A 24,496-nucleotide genomic window follows, 5' to 3' on the forward strand; every position below is an offset into this window, starting at 1 on the left:
AGTACTGCAATTGAATACCTAGCACAAATGGGGAGAAAGAAAAACACAAACAACCTATGGTGATTGTTCATAGGAAGCATTAACTTGACAGGATCCAGAAAGGCCTGGGAGACATGCCTCTGGGCACCAGTGAGAAATTATCCAGATAACTGAGGTGGGCAGATTCACCCTGATATGGGCAGCACCACCCTGTGGGGGTCCTAGACTGAATGAGCACCGGTACTCTCAGCTTCCTGGCTGCCCACACAATAAGACCTGCAGCATCCTACTCTCATCTACATTTCTTTCCTGCCACCATGATGGATAACATGTCCTTGAACTGTGAGCCAAAACAAATCCTCCTTCTTTAAATTGCTTCCAGACAAGAATTTGGTTATAGAAACAAGAAAAGTAACTAATACATCTATTAAACCACGTAAACAAGGGACAAATCGATAGCAATTAGCAGATGTCTCTCAAAAATAACCCTGAATGTAAATGTTCTTGTGGCCACCTGATAACATCATAGGTTGCTAGGCAACCCAGAAGCAGGTTCCTAAATACTAACAAGGCTAGCTTGGGGGAGTTCCAGGCCAGCCAGGGCTACATAGAGAGATCCCATCTTAGGAAAAAAAAAGTCAAAATATTTACTAGTTTTGGTTTGGAGTCTATTTTATCAATTATAAAACAATTATGCCAGCTTAGTTTTTGCTTTTATTTGCTTGGTAACTTGACTTCCATCCTTTCATGCTCAGTCTGTAGTTACCAACTATAGTTGTCAGTGAGACATATTTTTTAGGGACACTGATAGCTGGACCTTGATTTATTTATTTGTTTGGAATAGGATTTCTCTGTGTTAGCCTTGGCCTGCCCTGTAGACCAGGATGGCCTCAAACTCAGAGATCCAGCTGCTTCCACTGCCAAAGTGCTGGGATCAAAGGTGTGCACCACTGCACCTGGACTCTTTTAATCCTATAGGCAAGCATGTGTCTTTTAATTGAAAGGATAGAACTGTTAGTATTTAGGACCCTGCTTCTGGGTTGCCTAGCAACTTATGATGTCATCATGTGTCGCCAGCCAGGCAGCCACACATGGAAGGCGTGGTTACCTTGCTCTTTAAAGGGAACAACCTGACACGTGGTTTCCTTCTTGCTCCTCCTCTCTTGCCTTCTTTTGCTCTCTTACTACTCTTGCTCCCTGTTGCTCTCTCTCGCCCTCTCCCCTTTCTCTGTCGGAGCGCCCCTCTCTCTTTCCCCCATCATGTTCTGTTCTCCCTTCTCTTCCTCTCTTCATCTCCACCTAATAAGCCTCTTTCATATAAAATCTGTTGTGCACCTTATCATTCATTAATTGTCCCCAACAGGGGTGCTGAAACCCTGGAGGGTCTCCTGGTTTTGCCAGAATCCCTTTCAGACTTCTATGGGACAATGGATGGCTATAACAGATTTTTTTTCTGCTCTATCTATGCCTGAAAATCTTTACTTTTCCTCAACTGCCTTATTGAGTATGGCACATGTGATCCACCTGCCTCTGCTGAGTGCTAGGATTAAAGGTGTGTACCATTATGCCCAACTAGAGAAGATTTTAAAAGGCTACTACATATTAATTAAAAAAATTAAGAAGACATAAAAATTATAAATACACATACAACAAACGTTGGCGCTCCCAATTTAAAAATGAAACACTAGCTGCGTGTAGTGATGCACATCTTTAATCCCAGCACAGAGGCAGGAGGATCTCTGCAAGTCTGAGGCCAGCTTGGTCTACAAAGAGTTCCAGGAAAGCCAGAACTACACAGAGAAATCCTGTCTTAAGAAAAAACAAACAAACAAACAAACACAAAACACTAATGAAAATGAAAAGATAGATTTTTGTTGTTTTTCCAGTCAGGTTTTCCCTGTTCATCCCTGGCTGTCCTGGAATTTGCTCCATACACCAGGCTGGCCTTGAACTCAGGTCGATCACCTGTCTCTGTCTCCCAAGTGCTGGGACTAAAGGCATGTGCCACCACTGCTGGCAAAAGGATAGATCTTGACACAGTAATAGTAGATGACTTCAATACCTCACTCTCATTAAATATTGGACATCATGACAGGAATGGTGGCACATGCCTTTAATCCTAGCACTCAGGAGGCAGAGGAAGGCAGATCTACCTGAGTTCAAGGCCAGCCTAGTCTACCAAGTGAGTTCCAGGATATCCTGGACAAAGAAACCTTGTCTTGGAGGGAAAAAAAAAAAAGACATCAAGGGCCAGCAAAATGGCTCAATGGATAAAGGAGCTTCACACCAAGTTTGATTTCTGGTATCCATGTAGTAAAGGAAGTCTTTTAACTTCTATATCAACACTAGTATTTACATGTGTACACACACACAAATATAAATAAATAAATAAATAAATAAATAAATGGGACAAACAAAATAGGTCATGAAGAGTAAAAGTCGGTAATGAAACTCAAGGGTTGGAGATATAGCTTCATTGATAGAGTGTGCAAGGTTCCAGGTTAGATCCCTGACAGTGCATAAACCAGGCAGAATGACACACTCAATCCCAGCTTTCAGGAGATGGGGGCAAGGCGATCTGAAGTTCACAGTCATCCCCAGCTACCTAGGAATTAGGTACCAATCTGAGATATGATATCCTATCAACAAGGCAAACAGTCATTTTTCTTATTCAAAATCTGTTTAACAGCAGGGTGTGGTGGCACATGACTGTAATCCCAGCATTCAGGGAGGAAGAGGCAGGCAGATCTCAGTGAGTTCAAAGCCAGCCTGATTTACAAATTGAGTCCAGGACAGCCAAGGTTACACAGAGAAACCCCATCTCTAGAGAACCTCAAAATATTAAGTAAATAAATCTGTTTAACTTGTGACCTCCCCTGTGAAAAATAAACAGAAGTTCAAAACAGCTCAATGTAAAATATAAAACAAAGAAACTTCAGAGTTAATCTGCACAATAGATCAAATGGACCTAAGAGACATTTACACAATGTTCTATCCAAGAGAAAAATAAAAATTCTTCTCAGTCAACCAATGGAACTTTCTCTAAATTAGGCCATGAAGCAAATCTTAAGAAGTGCAAAATCTTAGCACAATGTAGCAAAATAAAACTTGAAATAATTAACAAGAAAATCACAGGTATGACATAGATATTTAAAGACTGAACAATAGACTTTTGGATGACCAGTGGTTCACTAAGACGTGAGAGAGTGAGTTTCTAGAACCAAATGAAATGACAGCACAACTTACAGAAGAATAAGTTACAGGGAGGCAGTTCTAAGAGGAGAGTTTATAGCTATGAGTGCTTATGTTAAAAACCAGAGACACTGCAAATAAATTATTTAAGTTCTTAGAAAAATAAGAACAATCCAAATCCAAAAGTAATAGGCAGAAATAAATAATAAAGGTCAAGGCAGAACACAGAGGACCAGCCAGATGCCTATCAAGAGACAAATGGACAGATAATGAGGCACATACACACAACAGAGCTTTGTTCAGCCATAAAGAATGAAATTACGTCATTTCCAGGAAAGTGGATGGAACTGGAGAGCATCATGTCACCAGATTCAGAAAGGCAATTAACACCCATTTTCTCATGCTAAATCTAGGTTCTATATATATGTGTATTATATATGTGTAAGATACATATATGAAAGACGAAGGGGAATTATACAAGGGAAGGAGAGCTGAGAGAAGTAACAGGGAGTGAATATAAGCAAGGTTTAATGATCTATGTGTCCAAAAAGGTTATAACAAAACTCATTATTATGTACACTAAAATAATTAAAAACAATTAAAACTTTGGACTGGTGAGACAGTGTGGTAAAGTACTTACCATCAAGCCTGACAACCTGCATTTGACCCCCAGAAGCCATGCAAAGGATAGCAGAGAAGCAATTCCACACAGTTGTCTTGACTTCCATGTGTATGCCATAGGATGCCTGTGTCGTGTCCATATGTACACATCAAACACACACACTAGAAACATTTTTTTTTTTACTTTTTCTTTTTCTCTCTCTTTTTTGTTTTTGTTTTTGTTTTTCGAGATAGGATTTCTCTGTGTACCCTTGGCTGCCCTGGGCTCACTTTGTAGACCAGGCTGGACTTGAACTCACAGAGATCTGCCTGCCTCTGCCTCCCAGAGTGCTGGAATCACAAGTGTGCACCACCACACCCAACTACTAAAAACAATTTCTAAATTAAATATTACTTCATATTTGATTCTTATTGATCCCTTTAAAATTTTTGTTTTGAGCTTCTCTTATACATGCATAGACATTCATCTAATATTATTTGATATAATGTATAAATAAGCATATACTAGGCACAACTTAAATTTTTTTTTTCTAGATTATAGAACACAGTCAAGAAAATTTAAACCAGGTTCATGTTCATAATCCCAGTGCTTTGGAGGTTAAGACACCAACTGCTGCAAGTTGAAGGCCAGTCTGGGTTATCCAGTTGGTCCCAGGCCAGCCTAGGCTGCAAAGAAACCCCAAACCAGAGCTGGGCACACAGGTCAGTAACATAACATTTACCCAGTATGCACAGGCACTGCAGAAAGAACAGGAATAAAGAGAGTAGAAAAGACAGAATTTGAGGCAGGCCTAGGAGCACAGGCTGGTAATCCTTGGGTACTTAAGAAGCTACAGCTGAGTCATAAGGATCGAAAGTTCAAGGACTACCTGGGTTACAGAGCAGATAGATTGCGTACAACCTCTCTAAAGAAGATTAAAACTGAGGCTCCTGGGCATGGCAACTAAGACTCCTAATGTCCCGGTCACTTCCAAACTCTTCAGGAACTGCCTGTCCTTCTTGTAGTACTAAGCAGGGCACAGTGCGTCTGCATCTTTGTTCTGAGTGCTCATTGACCCATACCTTCTGCATCCTTCAGGTTCAACTTTCAAAACTGCCCACGTATAAGCATTTTAGAAAAGACTCCTGACTCTCTCCTTCACCTCTCAAGAAAATGCTTCTCTGGTTCCAGCAGCATGGGGCCTGAATCCCTCCATCTTTTCATACCAAATAAAATAGTGTTTGTTTCTCTCATCAAACTGGACATTTTTTCAGGGCAATGGCTGTGCTGCATTTGATGTTATCCTGCTGCCTCATCTGGAGCCAGAGTCCTACTAGCTTCTCTAATAATTAACCAGGTATAAATCTCCCTCTTAGAGGCAGAAGATCAAGTACTTTCCTGAGGCAACTGTTACCTTCAGGCCTATATTGGCCTCCATATTTTAAGATTCCAAAGCCAATTAGGTCTATGTCCCATGCACACATAACTCTTCAGATATACACTTGCCTGTTTGGAAATGTTAATACATTTCAGATTTTAATCCCATCTGTTGGTTTCAAAGGCCTTATGTATCCTTAAGTTGTCTTTGTAGACCTCTACTCTGATTATGCTGGTCTTACAATTTAATTTTCAAAAAATAATCCTCTTATTGCTAATGTATTATTCAGCCAACAAATACGTTTATAGTACATTTATATGCCAAATTTTATAGTTGCTTGGAATGCATCATAGAAGCATAAAAAGGCCAGATTCCTGCTCTTAAGAAGCTGATTAACTACTGAGGAATTTCCAAGTTCTTAGGGTCATCTCACATTTGTTTCCAAATGATAATCACCAGGTCCAAAAATGCTATTTTCAAACCACACAGCAGCAAAATTATATAGAAAAACACTGACTCAACAGCCCACAAGGAAGACAGGGTATCTTTTATCAGACAAATCATAATCACTCATTTCTAGTAGTGGGCTTCACTACTGAGTCCAAAGCAGAGATGAAAAGGAGCCAACTAAATGACGTCAGTGGGTACCTGGAGCTCTACCAAAGGAGAGGTCAACTACTGAGTGGTACCCAGGAATGGGTGGTAACTGAAGAGTTCCCTTATTTTTCATTAGTTTTTTCAGGAAGAATTCATATAATCCATGAGCTAAATTATAACAGAAAAGAAAACCTATCTTTTATCAGGGAAAAATGTAAGTGCTCAGGTAACAGCTAAGTAAACACACGTAGATGAGCAGCAACTCAGGCTGCCTGAACTGGTTTTCACCTGTGTCACTCTGTTGTTGCATTTCCTGGTAGATTTTCAGCTACAAAGAAGAAGAGGAGGAGGAGGAAGGGGAAAAGGAGAAGGAAGCTGTTGTTAAAACAGAAGAATAAAAAGAGATCATAATATGTAAACATTCAGTTATATATTTTAGTTGAGGTTATTTTCTATTATGTGATTTTTTTTTGCATTTCATACCATTGGTACCATAGTAAACATGCAGTTATTTATCTTGCCTTTACCATTTTGCTTAGGCTGTCTCCCCACATATTCATTCTTCTAAACACTGGTCAGTATCTGTTCTAGTTACTTTTCTGTTGCTATGATAAAACACCATGACCAAAAGCAACCAGGGGAGGAAAGGCTTCATTATTTGGCCTGTCTGGCCTAGAGCTCACAGCAGTCCTTCTGTAAAGTTACATTAAAGAGCCAGGCATAGTGGCACATGCCTTTAATCCCAGCACTCAGGAGGCAGAGTCAGGTGTATCTCTGTGAGTTCAAAGCCAGTCTGGTCTATATATCAAGTTCTAGGATAACCATAGCTATAACGAGAGACTCTGTCTCAAAACACACACACACAAACCCAGAAAACAAAAACAAAAGAATTACACTGCAGACATGAATGACTATACCTAGCTTTTGAAATATACATATACATCAAAGACATATTCATATACATACACACACATTAAAGCAAAGGTCTCACTATGTATCTGAGATAAACTCATTTTATTTATGTATGTCACTGTGTACACATACATGCAGGTGCCCTCAAAAACCAGAAGTTGTTGGCCACCTGACATAGGTGCTGGGAACCAAACTCAGGTCCTCTGGAAGAGCAACAAATGCTGTCAACCACTGAGCCATCTCTCCAGTTCCCCCCCAAACTCTCCCACCAAAACCAACTTTAAAAAAATTGTATATGAGTGTTTTGTTTGCATGTATATATGTACACTACTTGTATGCCTCGTACCCACAGAGGTCAAAAAAAGGAGTCAGATCCCCTGTAACTAGAATTACATATGGTTGTGAGCCACCATATCAGTTCTAGCAGACAGAACTAGATCTGGGTCCTCAGAAAGAGTAGCCTATGCTCTTAACCACTGAGCCATCTCTCCAGCCCCAAAACCTAAAAGGAGAATTAAGTCAAGGGATCTGAACTTTTTTAGATCTCCTGATGTTTATGACAAAATGTTTTCTGTTCAAATTTTCTCACACTATTTGAGGGCCACCACATCTCTCTTAGTAGCACTATTTTTCTTTGCTTTGTTTGCAGTGTGGAGTTAAACCCAGTGCCTTTCACATATGAGTTAGGTGTTCCACCACCAGCCTGTATCTCAAGTCCCTAGATAGTTTCACTTTAATCTTCATCAGAATAGATTAAAGATATTTTCTTATCTAAATCTGAAATCCCCCCACAATTCTACTTTTGTCCAAGAATAAGCAAAAAATGCAGAAAGACTCTGAATTGCTTTTTGAGTCCTTGTACTCCTTCCCTTACACTCTGAACCTTTTAAATGACCAGCTTCTTAACAAGGTTCTGGGGGAAAAAACAAAAAAACAACTTTGATCCTCCAAGAATCACCTATGTTCAGAAGGAATTGTGGTGGAACAGAAGAAAGCAAACTCAACAGCAAGCAAGCTGGACTGGGACCTTGCTGTCCATGTTCTTGCTATTTGGCTCTAGCCAAGTAATTTTACTTCTCTGGGTCTCAATTTCCTTACTAAATGAGCACAAACTATCTATTTCAGAATTATCATAAAAATTAAACAAGAAGATATGCAGTGTTTTTAGAAATATGGTATATGATTTGTACACTTTCAAAGAAGTGATTGCCCTAATGTGATGGTACTAAATTACTTAATTCAAATTATCTTACATAAAACAATAACCAGAATTAGTCAACAAGAATCATCATTTTATATAAAAAAATATTTGGGTCAGCTTTCTATCTACCACTATAACCACACAACCTTCAGCTACCATTGCAAGACAACAAAAACCCATCGTGAGTGCTACCAAAACTGCTACGTACAGTAATTACTTGATTCTCAAGATCATGACAATGGTGCCAAGTGCGGTGGCACACGCCTTTAATCCCAGCACTCTGGAAGCAGAAGCAGGCAGATCTCTGTGAGTTCGAGGCCAGCCTAGTCTACAAAGACGGCCAGGACAGTCAGGGCTGTTACACGGAAAAACCCTGTCTCAATCATGACAATGACAGAAATCTTCAGATCTGTTGGAGCACAAGCTGAATAGTCAGCCATGACAATAGTCTCTACAGCAGAAGGCTTTTGGTCATTGTCCAGAAATGGACATACTCAGAGGTCTTTCTCTAGTTGCTGCTTTCTCACACTCCATTTATGAAAGAAACCCATGTCAACAAAAGAACTGAAAGAGTAAAGACAGAAAGCGTATTTTTAAATTTGGCTTTTGACATTTAGCCTTCTTGGCACTGATGCCTGGCAAGAGGCTCTAAGGAGGTGAAATCATCTGAGGAGGAAAGTATGCTCCATGAAGTCTATCAACATGGTTCTTTTCTATTAAACAACAACAACAAAACACGTAGAGCCAGTGAGATGGCTCAGCCAAGCAAACCTGACCACCTGAATCTGATCCTCAGAATCCACATAAAGATGGAAGAAGAGAATTGACTCCACAAAGCTGTCTTGTGATCGCCATTGCACACACTGTCAATGCATGCATGTGTAGACCCTCCAAATTAAAATAGATAAATTTGTTAAAGTGAGATTCCACCAATCGTGGTGGCTCATACTTTCAATCTTAACACTCAGGTGACAGAGGCAGGCATATCTCTGTGAGTCTGTAGCCAGCCTAGTCTACATTTCCAGTTCTAGGCCATCCAGGGCTCCAGAGTAATACCCTGTCTCAACAACAAAAACAAAACAAAGTATGTATTTCTCTAGGAAAGGAAGCAAAGTATTACTTACTAAGCAGTTACGGTCACACAGCATTACATGCTTTTAGTATATTATCTCCCAAGTCAAGTTATGAGGCAGATCTAAGTAAGTCCAGCAAGGCAAGGAGATCATGAGGTCAAGGCCAGTCTGGGCTACAAAGTGAGAGCCCACTTAAAAAGGTAAAAAGCCTTTAGGTTATGTGCCCTTTAGGTAACATGTCATTATGTGACAATGTCCAGCTCCAGGACCCTAATCTATCCAACTCTGAAAAGTTTTATTTATTTTGTTCTTTTGGTCAATCTACTTTTATAAAATGGCGAAAAAAACCCAATTAATATCTTGATTCCAAAACAAACCAAACAGGATATGGTGCCACACGCTTTTAATCCCAGCAGAGGCTGAGGTAGAGGCAGAGGCAGAGGCAGGCTGATGTCTGTGAGTTCCAGGCCAGTCAGAGCTACAGAGAGAGAGAGAGAGAGAGAGAGAGAGAGAGAGAGAGATGTGCACGCACATACACACACACACACATGCACAAACAAACGCTGCCTCAAAACAAAACAAAACAAAACAAAACAAAAGCAAACACAACAAGTAAACACCCACCAAAATGATGACCGTTTCTGTCAGCAGATTGCTTTCCTGCCTTCTGGTAGACCTTTAAACCCAGGAATTCAGGGTGCTGATTGTTTGGGGGAGGTGTGGGGCAGAAGAGGTTAAATCTCAAAACTGATACCTGTTGATGTCCACAGAGTGCTGAGGCAGAAGAAAGTGTAAAGCAGGTAGAGGCTTCTTTGCGGCTTCACTGATGTCTGCCAACAATATCCTGGCAAAACCCAGGAAGTGGGACTTGGCTTGACTCCCAGTCTCTTCTCCATGGCCTTCCAGAGAGATGGAACCAGTACACTAGAAAGACAGGAAGAGAAGAAATTACATGCCAAGTAATTAATAATTGATTCCTGGAAATGTGGAATGCTAGAAATTATGACAGGAGAAAGAAATTTCAAGTGTGTCTTTCAATGTTCATCCCTGCCAGTAAATGTTCAGCCTGAGCTTTGGCATAGCCTATAATTATCAGTATAAAAACAGAGCAAGAGATATAAAATGAATCTGCTGTTAAAGTGAAACATCTTATATTCCATTATTGTCTAATCTAACAGAAAATCATCTACGTGACAGAATGGCAAAGAGCACCAACCTGAGAGAACAGCTTTGGTTTTTCACTTCTGCTTCCACTGACTGCTCTGTGATTGTGACCAAAGTACTTTGTTCTCTATGGAGAGGTTGGACTTCCTCTAAGTAATCATGATTACACAGCCCAGTCTTGCCATAGTTTTTCAAGGTGATTCTCTTTAGGCACAACAAGCACGATCCCCACTAGCACTATCTTACAAATCAACCTGATTTACACTTTTATATTATCTCTCTGATCCGAGTCACTTGTAATTCCCTACTTCTTGCACACTTTTCCCCATATGTTTAACTTAGGCTCTGAGCTGGCTGCTCTGTAATGGAGCAGCTGTGAGTTCCAGTTGGGGAGAGGAGAATGACGTTCATATTCCAGAAGTTTTTTCTCTCTTGTATAAAGCTTAACAACAAATGAGTTGACAAGGTTCTGAAAAAAAAAAACAACAATTCAAAAATCTTTGTCATGGTACCTCAAACCTGAAGCCCTAGGCACTTGGAAAGCTAAGGCAGAATTTCTTAAATCCAAGACTTCAGGGTCAACCTAGATAATATATTGAGACATTGTCTCAAAAAAAAAAAATTAAAAATCTTGCGCCAGTGGTGGTGGTTCACAACTTTAATCCCAGCACCTGGGAGGCAGAGGCAAGTGGATCTCTGTGAGTTCAAGGCCAGGCTGTACAGAGCAAGCTCCAGGACAGTCAAGGCTCAGGGAAACCCTCTCTCAAAAAAATAAAATAAAATAAAATAAAAATCTTCTGTCTTCAGCACAGGTAGACAACCCTAACCCTCACCTCCAGCCAGCCAGCCAGCATACAAGAAGACCAGCACTGCCTGGAGTGGATTCCAATACCAATGCCAGGAAATGAAGAGACAAACATACCAACACAGAATCGAGGCAATGCCTTTCACTGAGCATAGGCACCTGGAGGACTTTCTCTCTCTCATTTCCCTTCCATCCATTCTTATTTCTAGTTTTCCTGTACATAAGGGAGCAGGGAGCAAGAAAAGAAGTGTGTGGGCCATAAGCACATGCAAAAGACTATAAAATAGAGCCTAAGAAACTATACCCAGAAACTTTTCCAGCCTCCCAGGCTGGAGCGTAGGGTATGGGTGTGTTCGTGAGTGTGTGTGTGGATCTTACCCAACACATTTCTGCCTACCACAAAAGGATTTAAAACTAAAGGTGACTCAACACCTGTCATCAATATCCTGGCAGGTGGGTGGGAGAAGCAAAAAAGAAATGAATAGGCTTTGAAAACAGGAGTAATAAACACCATTGGACTAGCAAACCGATTAGAAGTGCATGAAAGAGGCAGAGCTAATTTCATTTGCACTCCCAACCCTCCTTTATTCGGCTGAAACCTACAATTGCCTATGGGCACAAACCACTGCTAGGGTCCAGTTTAAGGCTTGCTGACCCGGAGGCAGGAACAACAAAACACTGCTAAGATCCAAAAGTGTATGTTATCAAATCAAAGAGTAACAGCCCAGGGAGAGAACACACCCCCACACAATACTTGACAAATGAAAATCTAGAAAAGCTCCCAGTAGTTCTGGCATTTAGGGCGTTACAAGTACACCCGAAATAAAAGCGCTCTGTTGCGGCAGCTGTTCAGACAGAGCAGGGGGTAATGTTTACTTAATACTTCAGGTTGATGGGGAATGTATCATAGTTCAGTCTGTCAGCTACATACGTGGAACTCCATTTATATACACAGCGATAAGATATGTTTGAATAACGACAGAGCACGTCTATTCAGCGGGTGTGAGTAATCAAGAATAAAGCTTTAAGGGGGGGGAAGGAGTCTTAGATATTTGAGAAAGTTACAGAACAGACTGCCACGAATAGCTTTGCTTATATTTGCAGACACTGTTTTCCAAATAGCTGGAAAAATGAACAGATTGTTCTAGGAGGTCGTCTTTCCAACTTGTTCCCAGTTTCCAGTCTGTTAATCACAAGAAAGCACAAGGAGAGTCAGCTAATGCGCTTCTCCTGTCGGTTGGGCACAATCACCAGGAGGTAAGAGCAGGCAAAGCATTCCTGGAGCCCCGCCTGAGGTTGTCTATTTTCCTTCACTTTGCTTCCGTGCTCACTGCAGGACCCTCTAAGGGGCATAATTGTCAAAATTCTCAAGGAGGCGGGTTTCGCCAATATGCCCAACCCCGCCCCCTTTATTCTGTATCAACTTTTTTTTTTCTTTTGATCTCGATGGGGAGAGCATCAAACACCAGAGACAGCAACTCGGACCAGGCTGCGGAGGTCGAGGGTGTCACAAGGACCGCAGGACCTGGATCCTGGTCTGTCAGTCTGTCAGGGAATGGAGGGAACTGCCTGACCGGGCCTGAGCCCCAAAGCGGCGGTTCAGCTTGGGACCGGCACCTGCAAGGCTAGAAGCAGCTGACTTGCCCTGGCCCGGCCAGGAGCGACGTCTCCGGGTCCCAACGCCGGGCCAGCGTACCCCGAGGCACCGCCCGTCCCGCCGCTGCCCCTCCCCTGAGCTCATGGTCCTCGGCCTGGCAGCCAGCCGCCCCGGCCACCTACCGGGGCTCAGGGCCACACAGAGGGGTGCCGGCTCTCGGCGGCCTCCGCCTCCTCCCGGTCCATGGGCTCGGGGACCCCCAACCTTCTCTCCCCTCACGCAGAGGAGGAGGAGGAGGAAGAGAAAGAAGGAAGCGCTGGCTCCCCACCCGGACAGCTCCCTCTTGCCTCAGACTCCCTGGACAGCGACCGCGGCCGGAAACGCCGCCTCCTCCCGCCTCCCCGGAGCTCAACCCGGAAACACACTCCTCATGCTGATCCAGCCCTCCCGCCCCCACCCTCCGGAAGCGCAATTCCAGCCGCGAGCCCAAGGTGGGAGGAGGGGCAGTACTGAGGGGAGAAGCTACGCACAAGCGAGGACGTCCGGGCCCTCGGCCTTTTGCCTCGAGCCCTCGCGGGGCGGCCTGCACTTTTCCTCCTGAGCGCGAGTGCCCGGGCCCCAGACTCGGGCAGTGCCCACAAGCAAGATGGCCGCAGCGGAGGCACCCCCCTACTGCTCAGCGCCCTGCCGCGCTACTGGCTAGAGCGCGGAGTGAGGCCAGCGCGGATTGGTGGAGAGTAATGCGGGGGTGGGGGTGGAGCTGTGGCAGCCTGGAGCCAAGAGTGGGCAACGCGGCGTGAGCAGCGGCCCCAGGCTCCCAGAGCATCGCGCCCGGAGAGAGACTTCGCCGCTCGGGGCCGCAGCCTGGTGAGCTCAGCCCCCTTCGAGCCCTCCCCTGCATCTCAGCCGGAGCCTCTCCGAGCCGGCGCTGATCGATGCCGAGACTCCCCAGGGACCCTATCGCGACTCCATCGTACCATCCGCGACATCACCGTACCCTGTCGAGACTCCATTTTGTCACAGCCCCTTTCAGTAGCTATCTATCTATCTATATATATTTTTAAAAAAATTTGCCCTATCATATTTGGGGGCTGTCCCCCTTCATGTCGTGATTTCGCTGTGATCTCCGTGACATCACCGCGCCATCGTGAAGTGTGATCTCATCGCCGCTCTGTCGTTCGACTTCATCAATGTCGTGTTGTGACCTGGCTGCGGCGGGACAGGTGGTGACCGCCGGGATCCCTTCTCCCCTTCTCATCTCTCCATCACTGCAGCCCCGCTTCGATTATCCGGCTTTTGGATTATGTTATCCTGGGAGCTACCCGAGCCCTCCTTCCTTCTCCAGCCAGTGCCGGCACCCACGGGCTGGTAGCGGGACGGGCAGGGAGAGTACGGGGAACACAAGGGGTTAATGCTGCTGCTGCAGCTGCAGCTCCTGCACCTGCAGCCTCTGCCCGCGGGAGGGAAAGGAGAGAAGGCAAAGAGGCTGCGGGGGCGATTAAGAGCCCCGGCTGGAGGGGTGGGTCCTCGGGGGAGTCTTCAGAAAGCTCTGGACAGCTTGCCTTCTCACTTCTGCTGAAGCCAGTCTACTTTCTCTGAAGAAGGGAGGGAAAAGGGACCCTAGAATGTCCTTTTCTTCCTTGTCAGCGTGAGTCCGGATAATCGAACTTCACCCGTGTATGTCTTCATTTCCCCCTGTCTGTCCTCACCACTCACTCCCCATGTGCCTCCTGGAGAGAGATAAAACCCGGTATCTGGTGTCAGGGGCTGCCGAGCAGTGGGGCCAGCTTCTTCCCACTTCTAGACTGGTGAGGAGAGCTGTCCAGCTGAGGAGCAGCATGAATGGTCCCCGTTTCCCACTTTTCTGGAGGTGACCTTGGACCAGGGTCCCTTCTTAATCCTAAAGAATTTGCAGGTCCGGCCTCTTAAAGGGGCGCTCCCGAGGGAGGTCAGTCATGAGGAAGCCACCCTCCCAAATCCACCCTCCCCTCCCTCTGTGCTAATCCCTCCCTACATCCTCCACTTCCACCCCCGCCCCCGCCCCTCCTCTGCAGAGGGATGCTCAGTCCCTCTTGTGTTCACAGTTGGGGAAGGCGGGCATCATGGCCTCGGATTGTGAGCCAGCTCTGAACCAGGCGGAGAGCCGAAACCCCACCCTGGAGCGCTACCTGGGAGCCCTCCGTGAGGCCAAGAATGACAGCGAGCAGTTTGCAGCCCTGCTGCTAGTAAGGACCCGGCTGCTAACTGGAAGGCGGGAGGGTTGCACAGAGGGCCCTTAAAGAATGGGGTCAGCGAGCCCCCAGGGAGAGCTAAGTGGTAGTGGCAACCCAGAGGCACCAAAAGGGCCCAAGACCCCTACCTTTGTGCTCCGCTCCCTTGGAAATGGGGGAAGGGGAGGAGAGAGGTGAATAAGGCCGTAGCACTGGGACCACGGAGGAGGTTGCCTGGATTTGCTTTCTGGGGCGTCCCAGAGCAGATGGGAGGTGACTCAGAGGGTAACACAGCAGCAGGTTGTAACTAGCGCAGAGAACTTGAGGGCTGGGGTGGCTTTTCTTTGACCTGAAAGAGTAGCAGGATTGGAGAAGTAACTAGGGAGGTTCTGGGAGATGACCAGAGCGGCACTAGGTACGTTAAAAAGTGAAGGGTCTCAGTCCGCCAGAGGAACCCGAGCTGGGGACAGCAGAGCAGGAGCTGCAGTGCTTGGGGTGGGGGGGGGATGAGTTGGTGTGTGTGGGGTGAAGGGAGGAGGTAGTGCAGCAGTTGCTTGTTTGCCATGGCAACAGGGAGAAGGCTCTGGAGTCAAGGGCTCACACTGCAGCAGAGGAGGTGTTTAGGTGAAATGTGAGGGGAAATGTTTTGACATGCAGAGCAGCGAGACCCAGGAGCCATTTCCCATGAGAAGGTGGCGGAAATGGCTCAGAAACTTCTCTAGAGACAAGTAGTTTGGGAAGGACACTGAAGCCTTAGAGGATTTCAAGCACCAAGTTCTACAGCCCCTTGCATCCCAGGTCGTGGGAATATGGCTTAATGGATTAGACACCAGGAGGCACTCCTCAGCTGGCCAGGTGGTCATTTGCCCAAGTGAGTAGTTAAGGCTCACTGGACCTCCTTTCCGTGAGATAATTGTAGATAACATGGATCCCAGAGGTCATACCTGTCTTGTCTCCAAGGAGAAACGAGGAGCTGGGTGAAATGGCCCCAGAACGGATCCCATTGCATAACCCATCTCTGCTGGCCCTCAGCGCCCGGGGAACAGGCTAGGGACAGTCTTTGCTACCTTTCCTTTCATCCTGCTGATAGTACCTTACCTCCCCCTCCCCCTTAGGTGACCAAGGCAGTCAAAGCAGGTGACATTGATGCCAAAACCCGGCGGCGGATCTTTGATGCCGTTGGCTTCACCTTTCCCAATCGACTCCTGACTACTAAGGAGGCACCTGATGGCTGCCCTGACCACGTTCTCCGGGCCTTGGGTGTGGCCCTGCTGGCCTGTTTCTGCAGTGACCCTGAACTAGCCAGCCACCCCCAGGTCCTGAACAAGATCCCCATCCTTAGCACATTCCTCACAGCCCGGGGGGACCCCGATGATGCTGCCCGCCGCTCCATGATTGATGACACGTACCAGTGCCTGACAGCTGTTGCCGGCACACCCCGAGGGCCCCGGCACCTCATTGCTGGTGGCACAGTGTCTGCCCTGTGCCAGGCATACCTAGGGCATGGCTATGGCTTTGACCAGGCCCTGGCACTCCTGGTGGGGCTGCTGGCTGCTGCAGAGACACAGTGCTGGAAGGAGGCGGAGCCCGACCTGCTGGCTGTGTTGCGAGGCCTCAGTGAGGATTTCCAGAGAGCTGAGGATGCCAGCAAGTTCGAGCTCTGCCAGCTGCTGCCCCTTTTTCTGCCCCCAACAACTGTGCCCCCTGAATGCCACCGGGATCTGCAGGCCGGGCTGGCGCGCATCCTAGGAAGCAAGTTGAGCTCCTGGCAGCGCAACCCTGCACTGAAGCTGGCAGCCCGCCTGGCTCATGCCTGCGGCTCCGACTGGATCCCAGTGGGCAGCTCTGGGAGCAAGTTCCTGGCCCTGCTGGTGAATCTGGCATGCGTGGAGGTGCGGCTGGCTCTGGAGGAGACAGGCACAGAGGTGAAGGAAGATGTGGTGACCGCCTGCTATGCCCTTATGGAGCTGGGGATCCAGGAGTGCACCCGCTGTGAGCAGTCCCTCCTGAAGGAGCCACAGAAGGTGCAGCTTGTGAGCATTATGAAGGAGGCCATTGGGGCCGTCATCCACTACCTGCTGCAGGTAAGGGCCCATTGGCCTGTGGAGGAAACCAGGAGCGTAATGGGGTGACAGCGCAGCTGCACGGACATGCCGGCTGGTACTGTAGCAAGCACTCCAGGAGTAGTGTGTGGCCGAGCCTCCTTCCCTCTCCTCCACACAAGCACCATACCACACACCATATGTGCACTCTGATCACAGCACACACACACAACACAGTAACCACCCACTCAGATATATACTCCCCAGTACACACGCTCTACACATCACACACAAGATCGAAGCCGTCTACCCTGCTCGCTCTACACCGTTGTCTCACGTATAAAGACGTCTACTTATTTACATGTCTTACGTGTAAACTGGTAGAATGCAGGAGAGGGGTGGGGGTGGGGGCAGGGAGTGTCCTGGTTTCTGCCTGTCGAGTTTCAGCTAAATCTGCTTTCTCCTACCATCTCCTTTACTCTGTATTTGTGAGGCCACCTCTTCTGGTCATTAGGATTCAGGCATGATTGGTCTCTCTAATGCCCTTCTTCAGGCCCTAGAGCCTTATATGCTCATGCTAAGCCCTGATTTAACCCAAATGGGGGTGACTCCTCAGTACTTTTCCTCTCCTTTCCCCTCAGTTCAGAGCCTCTCTAAGGAAATTTTTAGCTGTAGACCCCTAAGTTTCCCCTGGTCCCCTAGCCACCTTAGAGGTAGAGAGTGGTGTGTGCCTCGAGCCTCTAAGCATTAGACCTTCTGGGTGAGACCCGCTTGATTCGGTTGTCCACACTGAGGTCCTGCTAGTTGACTAGCCCCTGTGGGCTGAGTCCCTCCCATGCACTAGGTTTTTGGGGAGAAGTAAACTGGGTGCCCCTCTTCTTGGTTTTAACTTACATTTATTTATCTGTCTCTTAGATGGGGGAGGGGGGAGGGCCAGGGGGTGGCCAGTGCACGCATGACACAGCACATGTGTGGAGCTTGGAAGACAGATCAGTCCTGTCCTTTCACCATGTGATTCCTAGGAATCAAACTGGGGTTGTATAACACCTGTACCCACTGAGCCATCTCACTAACCCTGGATGCCCACCCCACCTTTAGTGGGCATCCAGGCCAGAATGCCCTCTAGTTGCGTTATTGGCAGGCTGGCAAGGCAGCCTGGGGTATCTGGTTCTGCTCCATTTCACTGGGGTTTTGTGACAACAGGTAGGGCCAGAGAAGCAGAAGGAGCCCTTTGTCTTTGCGTCGGTGCGGATCCTGGGCGCCTGGCTGGCAGAGGAGACCTCATCCCTGCGTAAGGAGGTGTGCCAGCTGCTGCCCTTCCTCGTCCGCTATGCCAAGACACTGTATGAGGAGGCTGAGGAGGCCAACGATATTTCGCAGCAGGTGGCTAACTTGGCCATCTCCCCCACTACGCCAGGGCCCGCCTGGCCAGGGGATGCCCTCCGGTGAGTTTTTTGTTATGGCTTGTCCAGCCGGACCATTCCAAAGGAAAGGGTTTCCAGGAGTGGGGGCACATGCCTGTCATCCCTGTACTTAGGACGCTAAAAGTACCAGTCCCTCCAAGGCTACGTAGACATAGCAAGATCCAGGCCCAGAAAAGGGGGGTGGGGGCGGTAAAGGCAAAGAAAAAGAAAAGGATCACATAGGGACTCCCTCTCACCACTAAAGTGGGCTCCCTGCTAGGTCATGAGTGTTTTCTGTTTTTGAGGCTGCTCCCTACAGAACGCTTTAACTGGCAAGGGCCACTTGCCATCCCCCCAGATTTTTTTTTTTTTTTTGAAACAGGGTCTCATCATGTAGCCCTGGCTGACCTCAGCCTCACAGAAATCTACCTACCTCTGCCTCCCTAGTGCTGGGCTTAAGCTGATCCCCAGATTTTTATTAGAAAACTGAGTATCTGCTAGGTATACAAAGCCAGGTATTTTGCTGTATACTCTTCTAGAACAATTTCATTTGGGCCACATAGCAAATGTGACAGAAATTTCATCCCCATTTTAAAAATGAAAATGACCAAGCTTGGCGATTCACACCTTTAATAGCAGCAACTGGGGAGGCTAAGGCAGGATTGCAGTGAGTCTGAAGTCACCCTGGGCTGTAGAGTAAGACCCTGACTGAAAAATTATAAAGAAAAAAAAATGATGGAAATAAGCCTCGGAGGTCGAGAAGTACATAGGCCATAATCGTATCGCGTGGCAGAGACCGATGAGCTCAGGTCATGTGGCTTGGACATCTGAGCGCTACATTTTTTTAGGCAGGGTGCTGAAAAAAGACATTGTTCTGCCCTTATCTCTTGCACCCTCATACTCATCTGTCTCTACGTGCGCAGGCTCCTCCTCCCCGGCTGGTGCCACTTGACTGTTGAAGATGGGCCCCGGGAGATCCTGATCAAGGAAGGAGCCCCCTCTCTTCTGTGCAAGTACTTCCTGCAGCAGTGGGAACTCACGTCTCCCGGCCACGACACCTCAGTGCTGCCCGACAGCGTGGAGATCGGCCTGCAGACCTGCTGTCACATCTTCCTCAACCTGGTGGTCACTGCTCCAGGGCTGATCAAGTGAGGGGCACGGGGGAGGTTGGGAGGGGCTGCAAGGAAGCCAAGGGGACTGCCCTGCCGCCCCGTTGGCAACCTTCCGCTTATTTTCCCTAAATCCGAGTGTTATTGTAAGCGGATGTCCGGATAGACAAAGCCAGTGCCACTTGAGGGTTTGTTATATCCAGACCTTCAGGTCCCTGTCTGCTCCAGCCATCACTCAGCGTAGCTGCTCGGCATCTGGCCAACCCAGATGGCAGGGCTGAAAGTGAAAAGTTAACACTTCACCCTGCTGCGTAAAGTCCTGCCAAACCCTGGCCTGGTAAAGCTTGAAACCTCAGATCAGGTTTCCCACGGGGCTTGGTGGAGTCTGCAAACCTCTGCCTGCCCCATTCTCTGCTCCTTTTCTCCCTAGGCGCGATGCCTGCTTCACGTCTCTCATGAACACTCTGATGACATCACTGCCCTCACTAGTGCAGCAACAAGGGAGACTGCTTCTGGCTGCCAATGTGGCCACCTTGGGCCTCCTAATGGCCCGGCTCCTTAGCACCTCTCCAGGTAAGCCTCGGGCACAGAACACCTGAGTGGGCTTGCTGTGCTCAGAACCTAAGTCTCCACTTTCAGAAAACAGTTCAGCAGAATTTTCCCACTGAGAGACAATTTCTACAGTATTTCTCCATCCTCCACCCCCACCCTACTTCCCAAAATGATAAGATTCTCTTCCTTTTAAAGATTTTTAAGGCAAGGCCTGGTGGGTGTTCAGTACAGACCTGTTCAGAGGCACAGGCACAGGCACCTGGAGTTCCTGGCAGCCCGAGCGCTCTGAATCCCGCGCCTTCAAGGCCGCGAGCCACAAACCCAGTTTGCTGCATTGAGGTTTTTACCACGTAGTACCTCACCCCGCTCAGGGACACACATCAGCACTACCCTCCATGCACAGCTTCTCCCTGCCCTACCTCCCTCCGGCTGTGTGCAGGGGGCAGGGCGTCCCCTCCAGCCCCTGACAGCCCTCAGTGTCTCCCACTTTGACGGTGGGTGTCTGCTTGGGTCCCTCTGTCCCCGCCTGTTCCCTCTGCCCCATCTGTCAGGTTGGAGGAACTGAGCAGATGCCTGAGAACAGGGTGTAATGTGCCCATACCCTCAGCTGCCTGTTTTCTGTGTGGGGATCCCAGCAGGGTACCCTACCGTGAGCAGGGGGACATATCTCTGGAACCCCTTGCACCTAGCCCCCAAGGAGGGTCACTGTATGGACGCAGCCCTGGCTCTCCCACAAATGCTACCACACTAGTTGAACAGCTTCCTGGACATCTGAAGAGGGGGCTGTGATTCCCTGAATGGCAGGTGTGCCAGAGCTGGGTCACTACTCACCAACCCCTCTGGCGCCCTCTTCTGGCCAGAAATAAAATTAGTTCATCTTAGCCTGGGGAGGGGCTTTGGGCCACCAGGTGTTGGGTTCCTGCTGTGGAAACCTGAGGAAGGTCCCTTCTTACATCTTGAGATGAAGCTTACTCCTACCTCTTGCACATTTAGAAGTCTTAATGATGGAGTGTACCTAGATTATTTAATTCTCACAACAAAATGCTAAGATTGGCATGCTACTGCCTCCATCTTAAAATGAAGAAACCCAGAAAAGTTTAAACACCCAGCGTCACACAGTAAGTGTCAGAGGTAGGCTTTGAGCCAGGCAGTCTGAACCCAGGTGATCCTTCTGTTCCCTGAGTATGTCCGACAGGAGGGATGGGAGGCACTGGTCCAGTGTTTGCTTTGTGCCACTGTGTTCTCCATTCCTTTCAGCTCTCCAGGGAACCCCAGCCTCCCGAGGTTTCTTCGCAGCTGCCATCCTCTTTCTGTCACAGTCTCATGTGGCACGGGCCACCCCTGGCTCTGACCAGGCGGTGTTGGCCCTGTCCCCTGACTATGAGGGCATCTGGGCTGACTTGCAAGAGCTTTGGTTCCTGGGCATGCAGGCCTTCACAGGCTGTGTGCCGCTGTTGCCCTGGCTGGCCCCTGCTGCCCTGCGCTCCCGCTGGCCACAGGAGCTGCTGCAGCTGCTAGGTAGCGTAAGCCCCAACTCCGTCAAGCCTGAGATGGTGGCTGCCTACCAGGGCGTGCTGGTAGAATTGGCACGGGCTAACCGGCTGTGCCGGGAGGCCATGAGGCTGCAGGCGGGTGAAGAAACAGCCAGCCATTATCGCATGGCTGCCTTGGAGCAGTGCTTGTCAGAGCCCTGAGGGGCACCCAGTGGGAACAGACCCAGGGGCGGGCAGCGAGGTAAGGAGGGAAGAGGCATCTTCCCTGAAGCCCCCAAACTGGACCCCTTCTTCAGACTTCCCCCACAAACACCCCAGCTTCTGGCTTTTCTGAGGGCTAGGGCATGATGCCCACCTCTCAAGTATAAGAAACTGCATCCTGCTCCCAGCTCCCTTGGGGCAGGGATTGGCTTGGAACAGAGGTTGGCCCCGCCAGGCCGGGGAAGGTTGGAGAGCCCCCAGGAAGAGGGCAACTAAGTGTCATTATACCCAATGTCTGGCTCCCTTACAGGAGGGAGGTCCCAGGGTAGGAGTGGGCTGGCAGGCACTGACTGCCTCAGCCCATGTGCCCTGCCGGCCAGGGCGTGGCCTCCCCAAGGCTGTGGTGCCCCTTTTGGCTCCCCTAGGTCCGCGCCCTTTAAATTGGCCATTTGGCTTTTGCCTTTGGTCCTCTTGGACAGAGAGTAGGCTCAGGCCATTGACATCACAGTTCTTCCTTTCAACTTTAGTGACCGGGGTCCGAGTTGCCCCTATCCTTCCAGGGCAATTTGGAGCAGACAGACTAGTGGGGGGTGGGGAACCTCTTTCCACCTGCGCTTCCTTGAGGCGACCTAAGAGTCCTTGGTCCCAGGTCTCTTGAGCTTTTGTGTCATGTTGCGGCAGAGTGAAGATGGGGGTTGGGGTTATTTATTTTGCTTGTCCTTATCCCTGCTTGGACACCTGAGCATCAGATCCCTGTGCCCCTGGTGCCATCTGGCCTGGCTGGAGCCAGGAACAGGAGGTTACACCACCCTAGAATCCGCATGTTTTCCCAGTGATTGCACTCCACTGCCACCGTGGTGCCTGGCTTCAACTCCCCCACCCCAGTCCCTGCTAAGACTCTTCTCTGCAGGGAGACGCGACTGGCGGCTCCAGCAGGAACTACCTTTTTGAACCTTTGGAGACCCGCATACACCTGACCTCTTGCTTTCCCCCTCCCCCCCCCCCCCCGCCCCAGTGCGTTCTGTGATCGCCAAGTTCAAAGCTGTGCACATGTGGACACTCAATAAATGTTTATTGGTGATGAGAAGCCTCCTTTGTGGTCTGCCCTGCACTTACTCTGTGCCGATCAGAATCTTGACCTGCTCACCAGTACCTGTGGACGGCTGTGCAAACCACATTTGCATTTCTTCCTTTGAAAGCAATTCTCAGATAAACATGAGAAGGCAAGCTAACCTGCACCACGCAGCTTACTATCCAGAGACAAACAATCTAACATAAAGGTGTTAGCAATGACTGCTATGGAGGCCAAAACAAAAGGTGCCTGAAATCTCAGTGGGCTCTGTCTCAGTGGGCCATGCATCCTCCTAAACAATATGTTCTCATTCATCTCCCCCAGGAGCTGGGAAGAAAGCACCATAGTTCTGGCTTTACATCCAGGGAAGTGTTAGACGCACCCTGCCATAGTATGACAGGGTCATAAACCCAAATGTTGATGTGGCCAGACCTGGTGGGGCTCTCAGAAGTGCTGTCTCTTCAGCAATTTGTTTTCAGGGTCATTGTTACCCTCCCCCCCAAAAAAAAAAAGAGTTACTGGATATGTGGTTGAGGGTTGGGCACATGTCCTGTAGCACTCATGGAGGTCAGAGGGAACTCTGGAGTTATCTCTGCTCACCATTGCGGGTTCTGGGAATAGACTTCGAGTCGCCAAGCTAATATGGCAAGTATCTCGCCCACTGAGCAATCTCACAGGCCATGTTTCAACTTCTAAAGTAAGCAGAAACCTCATGTCGCAGCCTTTCATCCCAGCACTTGGGGAGGTAGAGACAAGTGGATCTCGGAATTTGAAGCCAGCCTGGTCTACAAAGTGAGTCCAGGACAGCCAAGGCTACACCGAGAAACCCTGTCTTGAAAAACCTAAATAAATAAAAGGGGAGGGGATTGGAAATCCTAGTTTTTTATATGGAATCCAACTCAAACATTGAAAACATGATTTTCAATTAAGTCACTATTGGTCTAACAAAACACAGAGGCCAGATATGGCTTTCAAGCTACCAGCTGCTCACCTACAATCCATGCCAAATAAGAAGAGGAAGGCCCGGGTACCCTTTGCTGTTCCAAGCTAGAGCCAAATCTGTCAGGTTGGAGCCAGAATAGCCCCCTGGTCTATTCCATCTGCAGACTCCATCTAGGCCCTCGAGCCATAAGCATTCACTGGGTACGTTCTGTTTCTTACCTGTGGACGGCTGTGCAAACCACATTTGCATTTCTTCATTTGAAAACAATTCTCAGATAAACATGAGAAGACAAGCTAACCTGCACCACGCAGCTTACTATCCAGAGACAAGTGATGTAACCTTTTAAATATGAGATCATGTCACAGGACCAGACTGTAGATTTTGGAGATTAAACAGAATCTGGTTTGTATTTTAGAAAGATGGCTGGCTACAAAAGGAACCTCTGGAGTTGGCATGTCTGTAACCCCAGCACTCTGGAGGCTAAAGCAGGAAGGAGTTTTGGGGGCCAACTTGGGCAATCTATCAAGTGCAGGGAGACTAGGTGGGGAAGGGAGCAAACGGGGAACTATCAAGGCAGGGTGGTGGTGGAACTAAGCCAGTGGTAATGGAAATGAGGGCGGTATAAGTGGGAGTTAGGAAATAGGACTTAGAAATTAATTATAAGTGGAGAGGAACAACGAATGGGGAAGCCGAGGGTGGGCCCCAGATCACTGACTGTGACTGCTGTGTGGATAGCGGGACCACTTTGTCATGGGAAACATTGGAAGAGACACAGGCTTGTGAAGGGATTTGTTAGGTAAATGGTTTGTGTTGCTCATGGGACACCGAAGGAGTAGTTTCCTCCCTTAGCCTAGAGCCTGGAAAGACGTTTGAGAGGATAACAGATTCGGGAGCAATCAATGTAAAGGTTCCTTAGAATCATGGAAGCGACAGATCGTCTGGGGAAAGGAGAAGGGAAGGGCCACAAAGCAA

General features: G+C 48.1%; 2 protein-coding genes across 8 annotated transcripts in view; one reads left to right on the plus strand and one right to left on the minus strand.

Moving 5' to 3' along the window:
• The window catches only part of Kiaa0319l (KIAA0319 like), a 94,011-nt gene extending 80,857 nt beyond the window's left edge, over nucleotides 1-13,154 (minus strand). Inside the window, exons 1-2 of one of the 4 annotated variants that reach the window (XM_021652541.2) lie at nucleotides 13,030-13,154; nucleotides 9,688-9,857 (exon numbers count right to left, since the gene is read on the minus strand). In XM_021652541.2, coding sequence (XP_021508216.1) covers nucleotides 9,688-9,829 — 142 coding nt within the window. In that variant the 5' untranslated portion in view covers nucleotides 9,830-9,857; nucleotides 13,030-13,154. Of the gene's footprint in view, nucleotides 1-9,687; nucleotides 9,858-10,149; nucleotides 10,256-12,681; nucleotides 12,815-12,846; nucleotides 12,876-13,029 lie in introns of those variants that run through there. The other 3 variants (XM_060379540.1, XM_021652542.2, XM_060379539.1) reach the window with 3 other exon arrangements.
• A 60-nt stretch (nucleotides 13,155-13,214) lies between these two features.
• On the plus strand, nucleotides 13,215-22,596 carry Ncdn (neurochondrin). Of its 4 annotated transcripts, none has more exons than XM_021652539.2 (7): nucleotides 13,215-13,366; nucleotides 14,584-14,724; nucleotides 15,825-16,793; nucleotides 17,955-18,196; nucleotides 19,078-19,302; nucleotides 19,694-19,836; nucleotides 21,073-22,596. In XM_021652539.2, the coding sequence occupies exons 2-7, from the start codon at nucleotides 14,602-14,604 to the stop codon at nucleotides 21,507-21,509; spliced, it is 2,139 nt and encodes a 712-aa protein (XP_021508214.1). In that variant the 5' UTR covers nucleotides 13,215-13,366; nucleotides 14,584-14,601; the 3' UTR covers nucleotides 21,510-22,596. The 4 variants fall into 4 exon arrangements, with proteins under 4 accessions (XP_021508214.1, XP_021508213.1, XP_021508215.1 ...); XM_021652538.2 differs by having other exon boundaries at nucleotides 13,280-13,722; XM_021652540.2 differs by having other exon boundaries at nucleotides 13,287-13,531.
• The last annotated feature ends 1,900 nt before the right edge of the window (nucleotides 22,597-24,496 follow it).

Source organism: Meriones unguiculatus, chromosome 3 (assembly GCF_030254825.1).
Source record: "Meriones unguiculatus strain TT.TT164.6M chromosome 3, Bangor_MerUng_6.1, whole genome shotgun sequence".
NCBI classification, from domain to species: Eukaryota; Metazoa; Chordata; class Mammalia; order Rodentia; family Muridae; genus Meriones; species Meriones unguiculatus.